At 34.9% G+C, this 23,821-nt stretch overlaps 2 protein-coding genes across 2 annotated transcripts; one reads left to right on the top strand and one right to left on the bottom strand.

Moving 5' to 3' along the window:
- The first annotated feature begins 5,195 nt into the window (after positions 1 to 5,195).
- Positions 5,196 to 11,851, top strand: LOC106758820 (uncharacterized mitochondrial protein AtMg00810-like). The gene is made up of 3 exons (XM_014641813.1): positions 5,196 to 5,724; positions 11,708 to 11,724; positions 11,816 to 11,851. Exons 1-3 carry the CDS (start codon positions 5,196 to 5,198, stop codon positions 11,849 to 11,851), a joined length of 582 nt encoding a protein of 193 aa, XP_014497299.1.
- A 4,778-nt stretch (positions 11,852 to 16,629) lies between these two features.
- LOC106758810 (laccase-15-like) lies at positions 16,630 to 20,100 on the bottom strand. The gene is made up of 6 exons (XM_014641802.2): positions 19,852 to 20,100; positions 19,480 to 19,631; positions 18,896 to 19,140; positions 18,693 to 18,821; positions 17,379 to 18,320; positions 16,630 to 17,118 (listed from the first exon to the last, which is right to left on the bottom strand). Exons 1-6 carry the CDS (start codon positions 19,945 to 19,947, stop codon positions 16,991 to 16,993), a joined length of 1,692 nt encoding a protein of 563 aa, XP_014497288.1. The 5' UTR covers positions 19,948 to 20,100; the 3' UTR covers positions 16,630 to 16,990.
- Between the last annotated feature and the right edge of the window lie 3,721 nt (positions 20,101 to 23,821).

Genomic DNA, 23,821 nt, shown 5'->3' with positions numbered 1-23,821 from the left:
ACTTCGTGTTTGACTTGATTCTTGAACCGCAAAATTGGTCCTTGAGAGATGACCTAGGAGTCATTCCTAGCTATACTGCATTTCTCATATGCAATCAAATTTGTATGGGCCGCGACACCCATTGCGGTCCTACATAAGTGTGTTAGATACTGAACAGTTTTGTTCATAAGACCGAACGGTTTTAAGTTAACAAGTTAAGTACCTATCGGTCTACATAGAGTGACGGATCGGTATTAACACAACAGTAGCGAGATGCAGAAACCAAAAACGCAGAATGCAGAATTGATGGCAGAAACAAAACAACACAGTAGAAACGAGACTAACATAACAAAACGTGAAGTTGCAAACAGTAAAATACACTAGCAAAGCACTAAAACGAATTGAAAGTTGCAATGGAAGTGAGAATGACATTCAAAATGCAGAAATGAAAATTAGCATGAACAGTAAAAACACAACCACTAGAGATGAGAAAGAAAGTGAACAGTAAATGTAGGAATGATTTCAACTCTTAAATTGCAATGTAAAAGGAGTTTACTGCATGAAAGGGGGAGGAGGAAGAAGATGCTCCCATGAACTAAGTGGCGGCAGGGAGAGCCTACCAGAAATCTGCTTTTAGGGTTTTTATATATACACCCCAAATTACCAAAATGCCCTCCTAATGGGCCTAACCCAAAAGTAGACCAACAATTTGGCCCAAAGTCCTAAACTATGACCCAATGCCCTTCTAAAACGAAATTAGACTATATTATTAACGTGGCCACCCTCTTGAAGTCCAAGAATGTGCTTCCAACACTGTTGTTGCGTTCCTCTGGCCATCTCAGCTACCGTTCGGTCCTAACTGGCTTGCCGTTTGGTGTTACACTGCTCTGGAGGTTAGTTCATTGGTGCTTAGTGCAGTCTTCATTAGACCGTTCGGTAGTGTAGTGCTCGGTCATTGACAGGCCTTCAGTGTAGGCTTCAACAGTCTGCTCGGTCTAGCACACCTTGTTAGACCGTTCTGTCAAGACTCACATGCAGCTTCTAAGACCGTTCGGTCTTAATCATCAACTGGCCGTTCGGTTCAGGAATGCTTTACAAGCTCAGGAACTGATGATTGGTGCAGACTTCATTAAGACCGTTCGACACATAACTAATCAGTGTAAGCTTCAACAGACCGTTTCTGGTCAAGCCTTGTTGGTCAATTGTATTAAATGTGTGTTTATTTTTGTTGATTGAGTGCCTCTATGTTGACTGTCTGTTATAACTGTAATAATACAATCGACTCAATTAGTAGGCTATTCGACTGAGAAATAACCTGACTGACCAAAAACTATGAATTGGCTGAACACGATTTGTTCAGAGACTTTTGACGCTCTAACATTTTCATTTCTTGTTTTAGATATAATTCTCTGTGTTAATTGTTGAGATTGTTGACAACACAAACTCTATATCAAACTAGTTTTTGATGATGACAACACAATGCCTAATAACAATACACATGTTGTTGCATTACATGTTCTTATTCTAAATTGTTTGACATATCTGTTGAACATGTTTTAATGTACTATGATGTATGTTCCTTTGATTGATTGTGTGATATAATTGTGCAACATGCTTGTATGTTTGACATATCTGCTGAACATGTTTTAATGTACTGGTTGATTAAAAACATTTTATTTAACATTTCTGGAAGTGAAAGATCACAAGCACCTTTATGAACTTATAATTGTGTGACAAAGTTCTAGTCCAGTCGAATTAGTAGGCTATTCGACTAAGAAGCAATTTGTCTAACAGAAAACTATAAATAGGCTGAACAAGAGTTGTTTAGTGACTTTTGATGATCTGACATTTTCATTTCTTATTTCAGATTGAATTCTCTGTCTTAACAGCTCCAAGAATTCTCTAAGAAGACGGTGGTGATCTATCTTGAGAGAGATTCAAAGGGAGAAGACAATTGTGCTGACTGCTTGATCATTATCTACACGAAGAAGGTGCTTCTTGATTGATCTTTGAAGGCTTGGCATCCTGTGAAGACTGCTGCATTGATTGAAGGCTTGGCAACCTGTGAAGTCTGTTGTGTTAGGCTTGGCATCTTGTGAAGAATGCTGGTTACACCTTGAGGATTGTTCGACTTGGGTTCAGATTGTAGAAGAGGGGATTCTTGCTGCAATTCTAGTTTTGTTGTGCAACTATATTTTGCTTTTGGGTTACAGAAGAGATTTATATTTTTGCGTGAGGCTTCTATAAATTCCTTGTTATAAAAACCGCAACCATTATAGTGCATTTGCTTCCTGGGTTGGAAGAACACTGAATGTAGGCATTGTTGGCCGAACCAGTATAAAAACCATTGTTTGATTTTCTCTATCCCTGCACTCTTTATTTCCAGTCAACTTTATTTGTTTTGCAGTCAAATGTGTTTTTCTGCTGCATTTAATTTTTCATTACTTGTGTTTCAAGAAAGATCAAAAAGCTTTGCACTTTTTGTATAAAGATTGCGAAAAGATTTTGTTTTTGAACTAACACCAATTCACCCCCCTCTTGGTGGAAATGAAGCCTACCTGTTTCTTAACAATTGACACCAGAGCTGGTTTTCATAAGATATTTGAAAATTTAGTCGACTATGATTTTATCTTATTCGACTATAAAACCTGGGGATGGCTTCTGTTTCGCATTCAAAAAGAGCTTATGATTTTAAAATTGATATTGCATCTGTTCCCTGTAATTTGAAGTCAAAATCTATAACTGATGGTTTTTGTGAAAACTTTTAAAAAGGAAACTTGGAATGCCAGGTAACCCGAGATGAAGAACCATGTTCACAGATGGAAAAATCAATCTTGTTGGACAAAAAATTTACAAAGTTCTTGAAAAAGGTGAACAATCAAGATGAGTCTGCTGATGCCAAGAAAGTCAAGAATAAAGAAGAACTGATCATGATGTCAAAAAGTCCCACATGGTACCTCGATAGCGGGTGTTCGAGACATATGATTGGAGATCCTACAAAGTTCTCAGATATTTCGTATAAAGTCGTTGGTCATGTTACATATGGTGATAACAACAAAGGAAGAATCATCGGTATAGGTAAAATAAAAACTCCTTCATCTTATGAAATTAAAAATGTATTGCTTGTTGTAGGGTTAAAACACAATCTTCTTAGCATCAGTTAGATGTATGACAAAGGATTAAAGATCACCTTCGAACCCAAATACTGTCTGATCAGCAACGGGACAACAAATGAGTTACTGCTTGTGGGAAAAAGGATGAACAACATCTACTTAATCGACTTCACTGATAACTCATTTGAATCTGTTGTGTGTCTGATGACTAAAGAAGAAGACATTTGGCTATGACACAAGATATTAGCTCACATAAGTGTGAGTCAACTTAATAAGCTCGTCTCCAAGAAATTGGTAAGCGGTCTGCCCAAGATTCAATTTAAAACCGACAGGTTATGTGATGCTTGTCAAAAAGGAAAGTTAACCAAACAACCATTCAAAAGCAAAAGTGAAATGTCAACCAAGAAGCCTCTGCAGTTGCTTCATATGGATCTATTTGGACCATCCAGAATAAAGAGTCTCAGAGGGAATTCATACGAGTCATTGTGGATGACTACTCAAGATATACAATGACTTATTTCATTGCAGCCAAGAATGATGCACTTAAAGTCTTCAAACAATTTGTTGCTGCTCTTCAAAACGAAATGGATCTCAAGATCAAGGCTATCAGAAGTGATCATGGAGGAGAATTTCAGAATAAGGAATTTAATGATTATCTAGCTGAAATGGGAATCATACATAACTTCTCAGCACCTAGAACATCATAGCAGAATAGAGTGGTAGAAAGGAAAAATAGTAGAGCACTTGAAGAATTGGCAAGGTCTATGTTGAATGACAGGAGCATGCCAAAATATTTTTGGGCAGATGCAGTAAGCACAACATGCTATGTACTGAATAGAACAATCATCAGGTTTATACTAAAGCTGACACCTTATGAACTGCTGAGAGGAAGAAAGCCAAATATTTCACACTTGAGAATCTTTGGAAGCATATGTTTTGTATTGAATAACGGCAAAGAAAGTCTTGGGAAATCCGACTCGAAAGCTGATGAAGCAATTTTCATAGGATATTCCTTGAACAGCAAGGCATACCGGGTATACAATAAGAGAACTATGAATGTGGAGGAATCTATTCATGTGGCATTTGATGAGTTCATTATGGCTCCAAATCATTCTAAACAAATTAGAGACTCTGCCGAAGAAGATGAAAATTCAGTTGATGAAGAAATTCTTGAAGAAGTTATTGAGAAAGAAAATGAAGTTGAGCAAGACGAATCTCCTAAAGTTGAGTCGATTAAAGCATGGAAGGTACCAAGAAATGTCTCAACTGACAATGTTATTGGTGACATGTCAAGAGGGGTCTCTACAATAAGACAATTGAACCAATTCTGCATGAACGTTGCTTTTGTGTCCAAAATTGAACCTAAGAAAATTGAGGAAGCATTAAATGATGAAAATTGGATGTTGGCAATGCAAGAGGAGTTGAATCAATTCACAAGGAAAAATGTGTGGGAACTTGTACCCAGAAAACCTGATCTCTAAGTCATTGGTACAAAGTGGGTTTTCCGCAACAAAATGGATGATTCAAGTGAAATCATAAAGAACAAGGCAAGGCTAGTCGCAAAAGGTTATTGTCAAGAAGAAGGAACCGACTATGATGAGACATATGCTCCTGTAGCCAGACTAGAAGCAATTAGAATACTTCTAGCTATTGCATCAACCATGAAATTCAAATTGTAATGGACACATCAGGGAACAAGTATATGTTGAACGACCTCCTGGATTCGAAGATTTTGAATACCCTGATAATGTTTATAAACTGAAGAAAGCCTTATATGGATTAAAGCAAGCACCAAGATCATTGTATGAAAGGTTAAGTGAATTTCTTATAAAGAAAGGATACTCAAGAGGAAAAGTTGATTCCACCATTTTCATAAAAAGCTCAAATAGGGATAAACTGTATGTGCAAATTTATGTTGATGACATTATTTTTGGTTCTACTAACCCTATGTTGTGCAAAGAATTTTCAAAAGTCATGCAGGAAGAATTTGAAATGTCCATGATAGGAGAATTGACATACTTCCTTGGTCTACAAGTGAAGTAAACCAATGGTATATTCATTCATCAATCCAAATATTACAATGATCTACTGAAAAGATTCAAGATGCTGGACTACAAAGATGTTGCAACTCCCATAGCAACAAATTGCTACTTGGACCTAGATGAGTCTGGAAAAAGTATTGATCAAAGAATGTATCGAGGTATGATTGGATCATTATTTTATCTTACTGCTAGTAGGCCTGACATAATGCATAGTGTTTGTCTTTGTGCTAGATTTCAATCTTCTCCTAAAGAATCACATATTACAGCTGTAAAAAGAATTTTAAAGTACCTTAAAGGTACTAAAGGCCTTGGACTATGGTATCAAAATGGCACAAATCTTTTTCTAAATGGTTACAGTGATTCTGATTTTGGAGGTTGCAAACTAGACAGAAAAAGCATCAGTGGCACATGTCACTTATTTGGATCATCATTGATCTCTTGGCATTCAAAGAAACAAGCATGTGTGGCTTTATCTACCACAAAAGCTGAGTACATAGCAGCTGGAAGTTGTTGCGCACAGTTTCTTTGGATAAAGAGTCAATTAGAGGACTATGGCATTAAGATAGAAAACATTCCTTTGAAATGTGACAGTACTAGTGCTATAAACTTAACAAAGAATCCTATTTTACACTTGAAAACTAAGCATATTGAAATAAGACATCATTTCATTCGAGATCATATAAATAAGGGTGAAATCAAAATTGAGTATGTTGATAGTCTACATCAATGGGCTGATATCTTTACAAAACCTCTGAACAAAGAAAGATTTTCTACAATTCGAAATGAACTGGGAATTCTAAAAGATAGTAGTGTAAGATGATTAATTCGACTATGTCCTGTTTGAAGTCAACTATGCTTATTCTGTCATGCATCTTTACATATTGAATTTTGTTGTTAATTGGTAATAATTCTTTCTTAACCATTATGCTTGATCTAGAAAAGGTTGTTGAAAGGTTTTGCAGGAAGGACGTTGCTTTGGAAATCTACAATTGGAATTCAACATTTGCAAAAGCAATGCATTCGACTGATGATTTAAAGCATTTGACTGCGTCAAAAGGGGTTAAGAATTCCATTTCTGGAATCTAGTTCTATCTTTACTGTTTGCTTAAATCATGATTAATCTACTATTATCTTTGATTTTATCTGTGGAAATATATGAATTGAGATAATATTGTGAGATTGTTGAAGTTTGTATCATTTCATATCTATATGGTTTGATATTCTGACTTTGATACAACTATGTGCTTAAACTATTAAATCTGTGATATACTACATTATGCACTTCAATTGATTTTGTTACTCATGCATAATGACAGGGGGAGTATCATTGTTTTACACACTGTTTCATCACACACCTACATTTCAGGGGGAATTTATATTGTTTTGTGATGAAATTGTGATTTTGAGAGCATCATTGTGTTTTACAAACTGCATATCTTTCTGATGCATCTCGGTGTTTTTCAAATCTGCATAAATATCTGAAGCATTCCTTTTTTGTTAATGCACAAAGGGGGAGAGATATACATAAGAATATGAGAGCAAGTTTATATGCTTTGTGAAAGGGGGAGAATAGCTATCTCATACTTTATTTGCTTGATATTTTTGTTGAATATGCAGAGTAATTGAATTGATTGAACTGTTGCTTATATGCTATTACTCTTTCATGTGTCGAATTGTACAAACATGGTTGTGCATCATCAAAAAAGGGGGAAATTGTGGAGATTGTTGACAACACAAAATCTATATCAAACTAGTTTTTGATGATGACAACACAATGCTTAATAACAATAAACATATTGCTGCATTACCTGTTCTTATACTAAATTATTTGACATATCTGCTGAACATGTTTTGATGTACTTTGATGTATGTTCCTTTGATTGATTGTGTGATATAATTGTGGAACATGCTTGTATGTGGAATATGAACTGGTTGATTAAAAACATTTTATTTCACATTTTTGGATGTGAAAGATCACAAGCACCTTTATGAACTTATAATTGTGTGACAAAGTTCTACTCCAATCGAATACACTCACAATGGATTCGACTATGCTAAAATCTTTGTACATATTTTGAGAATCAATGTTATGTGATATTTTGAGTTGAAAAGAATTTCAAAGTGTTTTTACCTGTGTCAGTCGACATTGTCTAGAGCATATTCGACTGTGTTACTGATCTGTTTGGAATTTTGTTATGCTTACACGCTCCAACGGTTATATTTTGGAAAGTTAGTTAAGCATTGATGACTTGGTCAACTGTAATGAATGTGCATTGATTTTTGTTGACTGAAAGCCTATATGTTGACTGTCTGTTATAATTGTTTTAATACAGTCGACTGAATTAGTAGGCTATTCAATTGAGAAGCAATCTGTCTAACAGAAAACTATAAATAGGATGAACACGAGTTGTTAAGAGACTTTTGATGATCTGATATTTTCATTTCTTGTTTCAGATTGAATTCTCTGTTTTAATAGCTCCAAGAATTCTCCAAGAAGACGGTGGCTTTCTATCTTGAGAGAGATTCAAAGGGAGAAGATAATTGTGTTGACTGCTTGATCATTATCTGCACGAAGAAGATGCTTCTTGATTGATCTTTAAGGGCTTGGCATCCTGTGAAGACTGCTACATTGATTGAAGGCTTGGCAACCTGTGAAGTCTGTTGTGTTAGGCTTGGCATCATGTGAAGAGTGTTGGTTATATGTTGAGGATTGTTCGACGTGGGTTCAGATTGCAAAAGAGGGAATTCTTGCTGCAAGTATGGTTTTTGTTGTTGCAGCTATATTTTGGTTTTGGGTTAGAGAGGAAATTTATATTTTTGACGTGAGGTCTTCTATAAATTCCTTGTTGTAAAAACTGCAACCTATATAGTGCATTTGCTTCCTGGGTTGGAAGGATACTTGATGTAGGCATTGTTGGCCAAACCAGTATAAAAACCAGTGTTTGATTTTCACTATCCCTGCACTCTTTATTTCAGTCGACTATATCTACTACGCAGTCAACTACGTTTTTCTGCTACATTGAAATTTTCATTACTTCATTTCAAGAAAGATAAAAAAGATTTATACTTTTGTTTAAAGATTGCGAAAAGATTTTGTTTTTGAAATAACACCAATTCACCCCCTCTCTTGGTGTAAATGAAGCTTACCTGTTTTCCTAACAATTGGTATCAAAGCTGGTTTTCATAAGATATTTTAAAATTTAGTCGACTCTATTTTCATTTAATTCGACTATAAAACTTGGGGATGGCTTCCTGTTTTCAAACTTTTGGTGAAGGTGCTTCAACAAACAGACCACCTTTGTGTGCTGGTAAAAACGATTGTTTGGCCAAATCGTCAAGTTTACCGAGTCGCACAAGTAATATAAAATGGTAAGACCAAGTATCGTATCCCAGAGGACTCTTAGCGCTGAACAGTTGTTTGAAAACAAGATTAACTAAGACTTACAATAACGAAGATCATGGATTTGTGGTGCAAAGATAATAAAGAAAATAAATTGCAATTGATTAGTGGCAAAAGAGCACACAGATGAACGGAGGTTGATTTATATGAGAAGGTTATGCTATTAGGGTTAGATTTCACCAAGTTTCCTCTAGAGTATATAAGAATTCCGTTTTATTCATTAATTGTAACGTCTCTCATGAAAACACTTAAACCTGATCCCTCGGTCAATAAGCCTGTCCCTAATTACCAGTTCATGCAATCCCTAATTTTCACCCTGGTTCGGATCTTACCAATCCTACGTCCAGTCTCTTATCTCAAACCAAGATGTAACGCCCCGCCGGCAACTTACAGGGACTGCTGACTGCCCCCACAGATCAACACGAGGCTTTCCAGTGTGTTTTGTCCTCACTCACACACTTCTCGAGAAAAGTTCCCGGAAGGTCAGCCATCCCATAATTACTCTAGGCTAAGCACGCTTAACCATAGAGTTCTTATGAGTTAGGCTACCGAAAAACAAATGCATTTGCTATCTTATGAGAACGATAGTGTTTGTGTTTGAGACTTCCTGTCGTCAATGCTCGACGGAGGAAGAACCCTCTTATTGAATAACAAAGCTCAGTCGTGGTTTCTCGTCGAATTAATCACCATTCCTTCAAGTTCTGCCGGCGCACCATAAAACGCATTGTTATGTATCGTTGTTCCATCCCTTTAAACTCACCAAGAGAAGCTAGTCTGGCATCACCATCCCTACACAACCACCACCACTTCTGTCGGTGCTCCATAACCACGATGGCCTTCTTCTTGTTAAACTCTACAACCCTCTAGGGGCCATCCAGGACGATAGTCGTAGAGATTGTTGAATTCTTTATAATTCAAAGTAATTTTCCAACAAGGTAAACCCAATATGAATGGATTAAAATTACTCTAGCTCACACTGACAGCTCATAAGAAAGTTAACCCGTTAATCCAATTTAATGAAAGCCAATTAATTTTTCTCGGACTTATTTGATTTGATTAGTCTCTCTATCATAATGATAAATAAAGATTAAAATGAGGGTAATAATCATTTATTAGGTTTTAAAGATCACTAAGTAAAACCAATGAAACAAACATTTCTGTTTTCTTCTTAAAAGGGCTATGAAACAAATTGAACAGATAATATAGATTAATGAAAAATATAATATACTTGAGAATAACTCTTTTGTAGTCAAAATTTATAATAATATTAAATTTTTTGTGTGCAAGAATATATCATGAATTAAAAAAACTGAGTCATACGGTCAGTAGAAGTTGATAATAGGCAAAACAATATTGATTATGTATGGGAAATTCCTAAAATGGAAAATTCTTAAGTATAGATACTTCCAAACAAAAATTGTTAACCACAAAATGACATGTGCAGGATAAAAAATATATAAAACAATTAAGTTTTTTTAATAGATAATATGGAAGTAAATGATTCATTCTTGTACTAGGGATCCCTAGAGGGTCATCGGACGATACCTGGATAGCGATAAGGCCGGACGACCACAATAGGTAAGCTTCCAAACACGATTAAGGTAAAGCACTGATTAGGGGCAATTAGGCCGTGATTGGGCCTTGCTTAAAGCCTCGTTAATCCAAAGCCCATGATTGAAACTATAAATATAGATCAAAGGTAAAAAGTAGGTAATAGGCTGTCGTTGAAGCTATCAAATTAATACTACTTTTCAAGGTAACTTCAGTATTGCCAAGTAGTATTCAAGAAAATAGATAAGGCTAAAGTAACCCTGAGTCATCTCCCAACGAACATGGAATTGTTTTCGAATATCTGACTCTTATGAATGTTATGCAATGCTTATGAATAAATGTGAAAATGTTTAAAGAAAGTTGTAGAACAAAGAGGAAACTTAAAAACAATTATTATGAAGAAACAAGCTAATTCCATTGCTTTTCCAAAATAGATTCTTCATCGGTCATTCACAGATCATTGTTCATTTGATTATTGTTTAAATTTCAAATTAATTAAAGTACATTCTTAATTAATTTGAGGGCGATCATGCAGTTAATCTAAGTACATTCTTAATCAAATGCAAGACTTTTTTAGATTATTCACAATAAATTCAACCAAAGTACATTCTCAATCAAATTCTATTNTGTTTAATCATGTCTATTCTTAAATCTCCTAACCAAATTAAAAGACAATCAATCAAAGTAAATTCTCAATTGATTATAGTTGAAATTATTACTACCGACCAAAGTGCATTCTCAATTGATAGTAAAAACCATTTAATCATATGAAAGTTCCTAAATTAAATCAAAGTAGATTCTCAATTAAACCTAGAAATCCTAGAACTCATGTAATTAATATACATGTAGATTCAAACACATTTTGATGCAAAAATCTTTGCTTTTAATATGACAGAGAGATGAAAGACATAGAGAGAGAACAACTTAAATCAATAATCAAAATAAACAATTGCATTAATTCACTTAACCTTAGAATCCATAATGAAATTACAACAGAATAGTCCTAGATGCTTAGCTCTCCATGAATGGAGTAGAATACATGATGAAATAAGAGAAAGAAAGTAGTGGTGAATGAATGAATGAAGATGTCCTTTCTGTCTCCCTTGAGTCTCTTTATATAGGGCTTGATTGGGCTTGGACTCTGAATATTCAGTTGATAGAATCTTTTATCTTATATCTTCCAAATAACTAAATTTAGATATTATAACATTATTTGGAAGATATTTTCTATTGATATTGCCAAATTAAATTAATTCAACAACTAAAATTTATCTTTTAGCTTTTCTGCCTTTCCAAAATTGCACAAAAGCCCTTGAAATTCCTCTATTTACACTCTAGCCCCTTTTGAATTTACCCAAATTGCATAAAAGCCCCTCTGTTGACCAGACCTTAACCAGACTTAAGCAATGTTGACCAGTTTTGACCAAATGGAATGTCTGCCACGTGTAAGCCCCTTTCCCATCCAAAATTAGGGTTTCAGATTAGGGAAAAGGGGAAAACTCTCGCTCCTTTGCTTCCGCGTCTGCGATACAGGTAATGCCCCTTCCAGTGGCGAGAACACGTGAGAGATCTCCACGATGCTATACGACGGTGCTTGAATTTAGTTCCTGGTTTGCTTGCAGGTCTGGGTTTGATGCAGGTGCGAGATGCGAAGAAGATGACTCGCGCATTGGCCTTCGAACAACGACGCTCTTTGATTGGGAATTTTTTATTTTTGATTTTGGTTGCAGGTGGTGGAGAAGCTGCGAGATGGTGGTGATGGTTGAAGATCGATTCACTGTTGTTGATGGCGCGACGACGCGTTGGGTATCGCGACGGTTTGGTGGTGCACGATGATGGTTGAGGCGAGAAAGATGATGGTGGCCTGAAGCTTTTCGCGACACAGTAGAGGTGAGCACGGTTGCGGCAATGGGCGACTGCTTGCACGTTGGTGGTATCCTAGTGAAGATGTTTGCGCGATGTTGGAGAAGACGGCAGCGCAAACTGGGTTCTCTGACGCGAGGAAGACGATCCAGATTGATGAAGGAGATTTCTGTGGTGATAGTCGCGGCGGCGAAACTAGGTCGATGGTGGTGGCTACCGGCGGTTTGAATGCGAAGGTGATTGGTCGTGGAAGAAGAAGGGCGGCCTAGGGTTAGGAAGTGGCAGAGTGTGCAGCGGTGCAGAGGAGGATTAGGGTTTCTGGAGAAGGGTTGAAGGAGATGATGACATGGCAAGTGGGCTGAGGTGGCATGTTCTGATTGGTTCTCTAGTGAGTGAAAGGATCAGTGATATGGCATCATCTGGGTGGTCTGATCTGTTTAGTGGTGGGCTGCCACGTGGCATGACCTTAGGCAATCTGATTTAGGAATGGTAGGAGGGGGTGTATGGGGAATTAGGAGGGTGTAGCAGAAAAAGTCTAGTGTTTGGGCTTTGGTCTGGTTTAGAAAAGAGGATTGTACATTTGTAAAAATAGGGTGCATTCAGCCCTTTTCTTGAATAAACTCAATTAAATTTTGGGCTTTAATTCTTGCATCTTTGGATTAATAAAGTTTTAATTTTAGTTGCACAAATAAAGATTAAAACATCCAAAAATAATTTATGCAATTAAAATGACATCTTTCTATTTGTATATACAATAAAGCATGTTTACTAGTGAGATGCACTTGCTCTAACATTTTTAACTCAAAAAATAATACCTCAGCATTACCTTTTCTTCTCTTTCCTTTCACTTTTTTACTATACACCTTTATGCTTTCTTTTAACTCTTGTTGTTCAAGTTTTGAATTATGACAATAAGTGTTAACATTGTAATATAGTAAATTTCACTAATACTGCTTCAATAATTGTGACTCTTTGTATTGAATCAAGCAAGTCTAATGGATGGTGATTGAGACACAAGAATGAAAAACTGATTCTGAATTACAATTTACAAGTAAAAACTAATATTGTACACACTTGTGACTCTTATTGTTGAAGTAAAACGCTTCCTATGTCTTTAGGGCAAATTTCTCACCCTTTTTTTCTACCTTTGCATGACCATGTTGTCTCTACTTTCCTTCAATGTATCCTTTTCTTTATCTTCATATTTAATACAGAACGGTACTGACTTAAAGGTCCTTATTTAGCCTTGTTATCACTTACCTATAAGTTTAGAATGCAAACATTGTTTAGCCCAATCTAATTTGTTCAGTTACTAACATATATGAACTAACAAACATATATAGCAACAACATTCAGAATTTGTAGTTGTAGTTTTATAACTAAGGCCTTGTTCACTTGAGTGAATTTAAGGGAGAGTAATTGAGAGGATTTGATGATAAATTTTTTTGTTGTTTATTTGAATAAATTTGGAGGTAAGTGAGAGTGAATTTGGAAGTAAATTTTTTTAATCTGTCATATAAATTAAATCCTACACTAATTCTCACAAATTTTACTTCCAAATCTACTCTCACTCACCTCTAAATCTATTCAAATAAACAACAAAAAAATTATCTTCAAATCCTCTCAATTACTCTCCCCCAAATCCACTCAAGTGAACAAGGTCTTAGTGACAGAATCCAGTATGGTGAGAGTGGTACATGATTTACCTTTTATTTCAGTACCGCCACAGTTTTGTTGTATTTATCTTCAAGGTCTAATGAATTTCATCATCAATTCTAGGCATGCTCATAATTTGGCCTTTGAGAAGTTAGATTTTGTTGTTCATCTGCATGCTAAGACCCCTGTCATGTGAGGTCATTGTTGATGATCTTGAAATTGAAGTAGCAAAGGTGAGATATTCTTACTCATGAAGACAATTAATGGAAACTTTTTCGGAGGTGGTTAACTCATGTCCTTGTTGTTCCTTATGTGTCTTGTTGCATTCAAAGTTTGACTGATCTGAGTTTCAAAAAACTGTTATGTGTGATGTGATGCAGTGGATGCCTCTGGTTGAGTTTGTAGAGCAACCACTGATCCAAGAAGACTCAATGTTCAAGAAGATCGTCGATATCTTTATTGCTCATATGGGGCAACGATATTGTGGCTTATCAACTCATCAAGTAGTTTCAAAGTTTGATGGAATGGTATCTTCCTTGTACTACAATGTCATCGACAATGAAGATACCTGTGTTGGAAACTGAGAACTCAAAAGGAGCATGAAACGCTTCTTGGCTTGATGTATAACAACCCTCGCTTCTCAAATTTCAGCATGAAAACCGAGCTAACCACTATGCTACAGATATCCAAGCCGATGTGTCTGTTAACATGCAAATCATAATGTATCACTACTATGTATATAAATATCTCCATCATGTTGCTGCTTCATCATCATCACATTCGACATTAACCAATAACTCTTGCAAAAAGAACATCAACGTGCAGTGTATTAACTCAAAAGCAGTTAAATTTAAAGGTTAATAACCTGTTAAAAATGAAGTTTACAGGTGATCTTCATGAATATTGCCATAGACCTATTTATTTGGTCATTTTCTCAACAACCCAAGATCATAAACATTATTATTCAACGATATAAGATATTACCTATATGGGTTAAGAATTTCATTTCAAATAGTAGCTTGTCAACGCCCACCGCCGTCCTCGCCTTATTGTACGCCTCCAAGAAATCTCTCACTACCGACGGTGACGGAGTCGAAGCGGTAGTCGGCGACGAAGATTGGATGCTCACGAGCTTGGAATGGCCAGTGATAACGTGGTAATCAATTTCTAAAAGGAAAAGCAACGTGGTAGAGAGAAAAAGGAAAGTTGGCTCGTCTTTTGCCACGTTTGTGCAAAAGTTAACGCCATCCAACTTTAAGGATTAAACATAAGAATTTCAAAACTATGAGGACTAAAAACAATCAAAGTTTCGAGTAGGGACTAAACCCAAAATCGTGTGATACTTAGGGGACAAAAAACATATTTAACCCTAAAAAATATTAATGAGTATAAAGAAAGAACATATATATATATATATATATATATATATATATATATATATATATATATATATATATATATATATATATATTCTGGTGAAGATAGTGTAGTTTACTTTAGTGTTGTCAAAATGGATTGAAATCCGTGAGCCATCCCGGTTCACCACAGGTTTGAACCGGGTTGGGTTGGAAAAAGATGTGAAAATTTTGATGCGAGCCAATTTTGATCTGGCTCGCTAAGAACCCAACTCACTTGGGTTAAACCCGTGGTAAGCCGGGTTGGCTCACCAACTCACCTATTTTTTATTGAAATCAAATTAATTATTCAAATCTTTTTTTTTATTGAAATCAAATTAATTAAATTAATTATTCAAATCTTTTTTTTTATTGAAATCAAATTAATTAAATTAATTATTCAAAACGCATAACCTTTACTTCACAATAGAGCTTTTTGTGCTACGCTATGCTGTTGTCTATCCAAAAGTTCTCATCTGCTATATATTTTTGTTAATGGCTATAAGTAGTTTCTTGCTCAAACGATGGTGTATGTCTCATTAAACTAAATTGGCAAAAGTTTATGCTTGATAGCTTATAATATATAACAATATAGTTATTTTGTTTCATTTTCTTTTATATCAATTGGTCCAATTATTATTATTCAATTTGATCGATCAAAGTAACATGTTATAAGAATCTCAGAAGAAGAGGGTGAAAAAAAGTTAAGTGAGCTAATGAGCCAACCCGTTTAACCCACCAACCCGTGGTGGGTCGGGTCGGGTTCAAATTTTTTTGGCTCGTTAATAAATGAGACGGGTTGGGTTGGCTCACTAAGTGGCCAATCCGTGGTGGGTTGGGTTGGGTCAGACCAGGTTAGCCATTTTGAAACCTCTAGTTTACTTCTTTTAATTTTGGTTTAAACCCTTAGGTCATCCTCATATTTGTTGAGGAATCTTAAGTGGATCCTCATTTTTCGAACTTTGTGCGTATTGGAATGAGGTGAATATGTATGTATAAACGAAGAAAGGGATTAAAGGAGAAAAAGATATGGTGGTGGTGCAGAGAGATTCGCTGGTGGCTAGCGGCTGGCGGCGAGGCCCATGGTCTGACTCGATGAAGAACGCCCAGTGGTTAATAGTCTTCGAATTCCAAATCCCTAATTTCCTTTTCAATTCACTATTTCTATGACCCTTTTCAATCCCTAATCTATTATTTTAGTATAAACTATTTCAATTTTGCAATGTCATAATCCTTTAATTTAAATAAAAATTTCACATAATCAACCAATGCACATCAACATAAACATGTCATCACAGTTTAACCCGTATGTGAAAACTTAATGGAAAAGACTTAATTGGCTCAAATTTATAAATATATGGACCCAATTAAATCAGTTCGAAAAACAAGAACCTACTTGAGATTTTCAACAAATATGAAGACGGTCCAAGGATTTAAACCTTTAATTTTCTAAAGCAAAATAAAGCAAATGTGATTTACTAATAATTAAAAAAAAAACTTAAATGGTGAGAAGAAAAGACTTCGCTAAAATTTAGCAATTGAGTTTTCCCTAATTATCAACAAAATCATTATGTGATATTAAAAAATACCTTAAAAATACCATACAGTTAAAATAGACATAAGTGATAAGTTGATGAAAAAAAAACAAGAAAACACTACTTTAAAAAAAAATGAAATTAGAATAACATTAATCACATACGAAACACCTTTATGTTAAAAGCATACCATGGATTAACATTATATATTTTTCTCTCTTATTTCAACTATATAATCTATAACATATACATTTTTCTTCACTTTATTTCTCCCCTGATTCTTAAAAGAGAATAGAGTTGTGCATGCAACTTTTTTCTTGCAATAAAAACCCAACACATGCAAAACTTTATTCAACTAACTTTGGAAGCACACTAGCCAAATCATGAGTTAAAACAAGCATGCCAGCATGTGGCAATGTTCATTACATGTTTTTTTTTTTCTACCAAGGAATGTTCTTCAACAGAGTGGCATATCTGGAGGTGGAGGTAGTAATGTAGCATCACCTTCTCCATTGGTCACAATAAACACAGTTTCCATGCCCCATGAGAGGTGTCTTTCTAGATGGCAATGCACAAACCACACCCCTACAATTCAGGATACAATTATATATATATATGAACATAAAACATCACACTCAAATATTCTCACTAACAATCTCACCTACTTTAAGGTCTTTCATTCATGTCGATAACCATATGTCATTTATTAAAACAATTTCATCCAAGTATAATCTCACTCTTTCAACAAATGCATTACTGTTATTGACTAAAAATAAATGCATACATTGATGATATACATAAAAAATGGCATTTAAGAAAAAGAAGAATTTTCCAGTGCAACATACCTGGGTTAAGAGCATGGAACCTTACGGAGGCCCAACCATTGTTAGGCACTAGTACTGTATTGACAAGAGCAGGATCAATGAGATTGTAGGTCATGGGGTCCTTCTCTTTGTCAAAATTCCCAAACCCAAATCCAACAGCAAAGAGATTAAACCCATGGACATGAATTGGATGGTCTATCCCAGTAACCATGTTTGTCCCTTGAAAAACAAGTTCTACTGTTGAACCATATTTAATAACTGCAACCTTGGTTCCTTTCTTTGGTGTCTGAAGGACCAGAGGCAAATACTCTGCAGTATAGTCAAACTCCAATGGTGGAAATCTGGGAAACCCCCTATGATACACCCCATTGATGTGATAGTAATAAGCTTCTAGGATGTCAAATCTGGGGGTATTGAAGCTTATGTTGTTCATGCTAGAGGCTAAACGTGTTCCATTTGGTCCTGCACAGATTTGGTCTTCAAGGCATGGAAGTGTGTTAATTGAAAGGGTGGTTAGAATATGAGTGGTGATATCTTTAGGGACTTGATAAGGGTATGTTTCGGTTAAGCCCTTGAGGCTAACATAGTAGTCAAAAGCTGCTTTTGTGTCATTATAGTCAGGAAAATAAGGTAATGGGGGAGATTTTGTTGAAGCCTGATTCTCCATGTAGTGTATTCTAGCTGTGGTTGTGGCATTGTTAAAGGGAACTGATCCACTTGAATATGCCCTTGCAGCCATGTAGTAGTCACTAGGTTTTTGGTTTGCATGCAATAGTGCATCCACTGTTTGCCCTGGAGTTATGACTATGTAGTCTCTTGTCAGTGGCTTAGTGTAGCCACTATCAGCACCAACAACTGTGAGATTGTGCTTTGAAACAGAGAAAAACAGATTGAGATTCATTGCAGCATTCACAATGCGCAGAAAATAGGTCTTGCCTTGTTGTACATTTAACTTGAATGTTTCTGAAATTCAAACAAGAAATAATATAGTGATTGTATTGATTTTGTCATTGAAACCATGTATATAATTCAATCCACTAATTAGTTAAGTACAAATTACTCCTCCATCTCATTGAACTTGTTCCTCAAATTTATCTAATATCATGACAAATTTGGTTCTGAAATTTGGTCAGTGAAGGCAGAACTAATTTGTTATAATGTCACATTGAGACATTGAATTGCATAAACAGAAACTGTCATGGACTGCATCAATTCTGCAACTTTTGGGACTAAACTGTATTTATCCTAGTTTGTTTTTTTTTTCATGACTGTAAACATATAATTATGTCATGGTATGCTTGTGTTGATGAATGTAAACAAAAACTTGATGTCTACCTGACTTTGAGCAAGGAAAAAAGTCACCAGGTTGACCATTTATAGTGATTGCATCAGATATATTTGAGGTTTCTCCAGTTCTTATAAATTCTTCATAAACATCTTTGACTTGACTCTTCCACCATTCTCCTATGTACACAAAAAAAAAAAAGTGAAGACAAATTCTTAAAAGGGTAAAGGAATAGGGTAAAAGATTTTCATACCTAATACTATGGCCACTTCTGCATCAGGTGTGGGAAAAGGGTAGGATTCACCCTTTCTTGGATATATAAAGATAGGTCCATGAACTGTGGCTCTTTCCCAGTCACTATGAGCATGCCACCATAGGGTCCCTTCCTCATAGGAAAAGATCAACTTCTGCCTGAATTTTCCTCCTGGTTTGATGGGACACTGGGTGATGTATTCAGGGCCATCTGACCATGGATTCCTTGGTTGCTGAACTCCATGCCTGCCCTCACATCAATTACAATGTTCTAAACCTGATCTCTTTCTTATTGTTCGATGGTAAAACATGTTCTGATTCTCCAATTTTCAATCAAAACTAGTCTTAGTTCTTGTATTTTAGAAACAATTATCAGGTGTTCTCCTATTCTTTATAATATGTGAATTCATTCTTCACTTTAGTATTTTGAGTTTCATAAAGAGGCTCTCATTTATAAAAAAAAAAAAAAAAACATAAGGGTTCAACCAGGACAATTTTGACTGAAAATCAAGGGACTTAAAACACATTATACGCTCTTTTTTGTTTCAAATATCACCAAATCTTCTATGGTTATGAAATCCATACCAGTGCAAGGTGATGTTGGAATTCCCCTCGTTGTGAACATTTACATATATCGTTTCACCATAGTAGGCTGTAATAGTTGGGCCTGGAAATTGTCCATTCACTGTCAATATGGGTTTCTTGCTGCAGAGTCTTGTATAAGGAGCTTCTTTAACCTGCCACATTTATCAAACTAGTTACACGCATAACAGTGAGCCTGAACTAATATATAATAGTAGGTAGTAACACTACAAGTACTTCAAGGGAACAAAACACTAATGATCATGCAATCTCATGCAACAAGAGTTGGAAGACAAACTAACAGAAAATGAAAAAACCAATGAAGAATTTTGATGATGCAAAGCCAGATAATGGTTTACGATGTCACAAACTCACAACAAATTTGTATTCAGTCAGTCTTTTGCAGTTGATTTCAACTAAGAAAAAACACAGTAAAGTTTGAAGGAAGATAATTTTCCTGCTAAGCCACATTTTTTCATGAGATGAAATGCTTATTTTACAGCATTTGTGAGGGAAAATTTATATCAGCATTTGGAAGAGAAACAGATTTTAATAGAAAAAATTGTATGTTGAATAGCCTTAATCAGTTTCATTAAGTATGATTTGACTTCATATCTTTAATCTTTATCATTAAATATGATTTGAGTTCACTTGCAATGGCTTACGAAGAGAAGATTCGGTGAAGAGAGTGAAGAGGATGCTTCAACGAATTATGCTAGTTTTGTGCATATATAGGTCATAGCTCTCTAATGGGTGAAATTGTTTTTAAGAAAATTTTGGAAAAATGATTGTAAGATAGGAATATTTAATACTTATCATGCATGGATACGATCAAATACCAAATACAGTATCATATACGCCTACGTCCTCTGTCTAGACAGATTATATATGGTGTATTTGAAAAACAAAAAAATACACTACAAGGGAGATATATGCATTATTTTTTTTAATGTTTATTTTTGTAATAATCCAAAAATTTTAGTATTAAGAATTGTTTAAATGATCAAACCATGTTATTTTAATATTAAAATAAAATTGTAATAACCCAATTTTCATAGTATTTTACTACCATTGAATTGGTCACATCTTCAATAATACAAAGTAGTTAACTCAAAGAAAGTATATGAGATTTCAGATATTCAGATATAACTTGTAATAGCAATATATAGTATCTTGACTACTAAGATATATTACACTAAACCAAGAATGTAACAGGTAATTACAAAAATTGAGGAAAACGCAACAAAATTTCCTATACTAGCTCCATTTCCTCCTAGCATATGTTCATCGGAGAGATCCTCTTCTGCTCTCACTGTTAAGGTGATCATCGTAAAAAAGAAGAAACAAAACAGACAAATAAACACAAAAAAGGGTAAACTAATGTAACAAAAACAATCATATATCACATAGAATTAGACATATAACACAGATAAAACCATGAATCCTAAGTCATACAATTCTTCCCTCTAAACTTAACCATCTAAATACATGTATTGAAGTAGAACTCATGGGGGACTTTCCCCGTGTGTGGTGAAATAACCCTCCCACATCAAACTACCACACACCAAGGTTAATCTATCAAACATTTATGACTAATACATGACTATTAGACTAAGGACCTCTTGTTACTCTTCACGACATAACCATCTTTCTCTACTTGAGATTGGAAGTATTTAAGAGTTTCAAAATCATCCCCCAATCTTGCAGTCCCTACTTCAATATATCACACTACATAACAACAATAAGGATTTCCCCGTGGAATCTCTTTCACAACATACTTAATTCACACTTAAACCGAATACATATCCACCATTACCTTTCACAAGACATTCATAATTATAATGGACTATACATAACATCCATTATCTTATGTCATGAACATATTTATAAGCATCAATACAGATACATCACATCAGAATAAACAATTCACTCAAACAAGTAATTAATAGCAAAGAAAACATTTAAAAGATCATAAATAAGGTGTCAAAAATATTTTCTTCTGAGATAATCAATTATCTCACTTGATAGTAGATTATTTCAGTTTTTTTTAGGCCAAGATGAATTTCTTCTAAGAAAATCGATTATCTAACCTAATAATAGATTATTCTAGAGAACATTTAGGCAAAGATGAAATTCATACCCGAATGATCGATTATCAAGTAAGATAATTGATAATTCTAATCAATTTTTACATCAACTTTGATTTTTTGATATGGTTGCACCTTAGACCTATCCAAATGACCAAATTGGTATCCTTGACATTAGAATTGATTCAAAAACATGTTTAGGACTAAAATTGAATACCAATTTGCTTATTTGGCCTGAAATAAGGTACACCAGGTCAAACCATCAACTCAAAAGCTCATAACTCAAATTCTACATCTTACAAACCAGATTTTTTAGACAACTAACTCTTTATTCAATTTATTCCCAAACTAAGTCTTTTAGATTTTCACCTACCAAAACCCGCCAAACTAGACTAAAAATCAACCCAAATCTCTACCTATTGACTACATCAATATGCAACATCAGATTCCAACCAATTATAATCTTAAGTACATAAACTTAAGTTATCAAACATTTAATGTTTTACAAGCACTCACAACAAGACTCTTCCAATACCAAACAACACATTCACTCCACATTCATAACCAGGCTATAAAATAGAGATATTTCAACAAGCTCACATTCAACCATTCCATATACCAATTCATCAACTCCAAACCAAATCAAGCATGCAACACAATTAGTTTACACATTATCAACATGAAAATCAGTAATTAGCTTCCCTTACCTATTAAACGACCGAACCACTTTATAGAACCCTAAACACCTCCCATAAATCAAAGGACACTACCTGATCTACGAACAACAGAAACATGATCAGGATACATTGTTAGAATCACTGATCAGTAGAGTCGCATAGGAAACTCATATGACATATGTAATCACAGATGATGTGCATGCAAAGGAAGAGAAAACAGACTAAAAAAAGAGGAAAGACTAACTTACTCTTTTGCAGAAACTGATCAGTTAGACTTGAAGATCTTGCCGCGAAGATTACTTAGGCAGTTTCTAATTTTCAAACAGATAAATATGGAGCGAGAACATTTAAAGAGAAGTAAGAGAACTCTAGAAAATTAGTTTCTAGAGAGATTATGTGATTTAAAATAATGAAACTAGTTCATAACGACACTATTTATATTAAAACCCTTTAATATTAAAATAATCGAATCTCACTGTTTTTAACCACCACTGCTTCTAAAATACTATTTTTTGGTGTTTTAAATTTTCCTATACAAGAAAATTTTCATCATCGAAAATTCACTCATTAGATAGAAAGAAAAAAAATGCTTTTCCCATTCTCTTTCATCATAAACACATAAACTTGATTGAGATACTATTCCTAACACCATAACTATCGGAAAACATTGCTTATGCGCTAAATGCCCTAGTGTTCAATAGTGTAGATTGGTCTAGCCATTACTCTCAAAACAACTTAACCTCAACTTAAATCTTGAATGATTCTTTATGTTTGATCAACCAAAATATTATCTACCCAAATTGAACTCACCTTTCATATATCCTCCACTACTCATGTAAGTTCTACCAAAAACAAAAGATAGCCTTAGGTCTTGATCAATGAGTAATAAAGTCCTCAACTACAAAAATTATAGTTTTAATACTATTAGGAAATCATCACATCGTCAATAAATAAGAACAATTAACTAAAGAAGACATATAAAATATGATTACAACCATCCAAAATATAACCATAATTCAAACTTTATATATACAAGATATCCTATACTAACAATATCTACAAAAGAACTAAAGGTTCTTCAAAACAGTGAAATTAAACCAAGCTACTCTATCTATCTAAGCATCAACACACTTATCACTAACACCTCCTCCATTTAAGTGTCTTCCTCTATTCATACCAAATTGGTGATCATTGCCAAAGAGAAATATTCAAACAAAACAAAAAACACAGGCAAGATGGTAAGCTAATTTTAAAAGACTCAAACATGCAATTACTTCGAGTCAGAATATAACCATTTCATGCTCAAATTCCAACGACAACCAAATTTATATCCATATATCTAGACTATAGATTTGATCATTCAGATATTGAATTGGTGTCGAACTCTTGGGGAACATCCACATGTGTGGTGAAACAACATGCCACCCAAACCACCACACATATGGTTAATTCATCAAACACCTATGGTCAAATTGACCATACACTAAGGATCTCCTGCTACTCCTCACGACAATACCATCCCTCTCGACTTGAGATTAGGTGGCTATTGGAGTGTCAGAAACATTCCCCTATTTCCGAGCT

This window comes from Vigna radiata, chromosome 1 (assembly GCF_000741045.1).
Source record: "Vigna radiata var. radiata cultivar VC1973A chromosome 1, Vradiata_ver6, whole genome shotgun sequence".
Classification (NCBI taxonomy): domain Eukaryota; kingdom Viridiplantae; phylum Streptophyta; class Magnoliopsida; order Fabales; family Fabaceae; genus Vigna; species Vigna radiata.
This window is presented reverse-complemented; position numbering and strand designations above follow the sequence as displayed.

Coding starts and splice junctions, on each gene's coding strand:
- LOC106758810 (XM_014641802.2), bottom strand. CDS start 19,947: ATGTGGCTTAGCAGGAAAATTATCTTCCTTCAAACTTTACTGTGTTTT. Junction 19,141..19,479: donor TCCAACATCACCTTGCACTG/GTATGGATTTCA, acceptor ATGTGAGGGCAG/GCATGGAGTTCAGCAACCAA. Junction 17,119..17,378: donor GTTCCATGCTCTTAACCCAG/GTATGTTGCACT, acceptor CCTGAATTGTAG/GGGTGTGGTTTGTGCATTGC.
- LOC106758820 (XM_014641813.1), top strand. CDS start 5,196: ATGCTGGACTACAAAGATGTTGCAACTCCCATAGCAACAAATTGCTAC.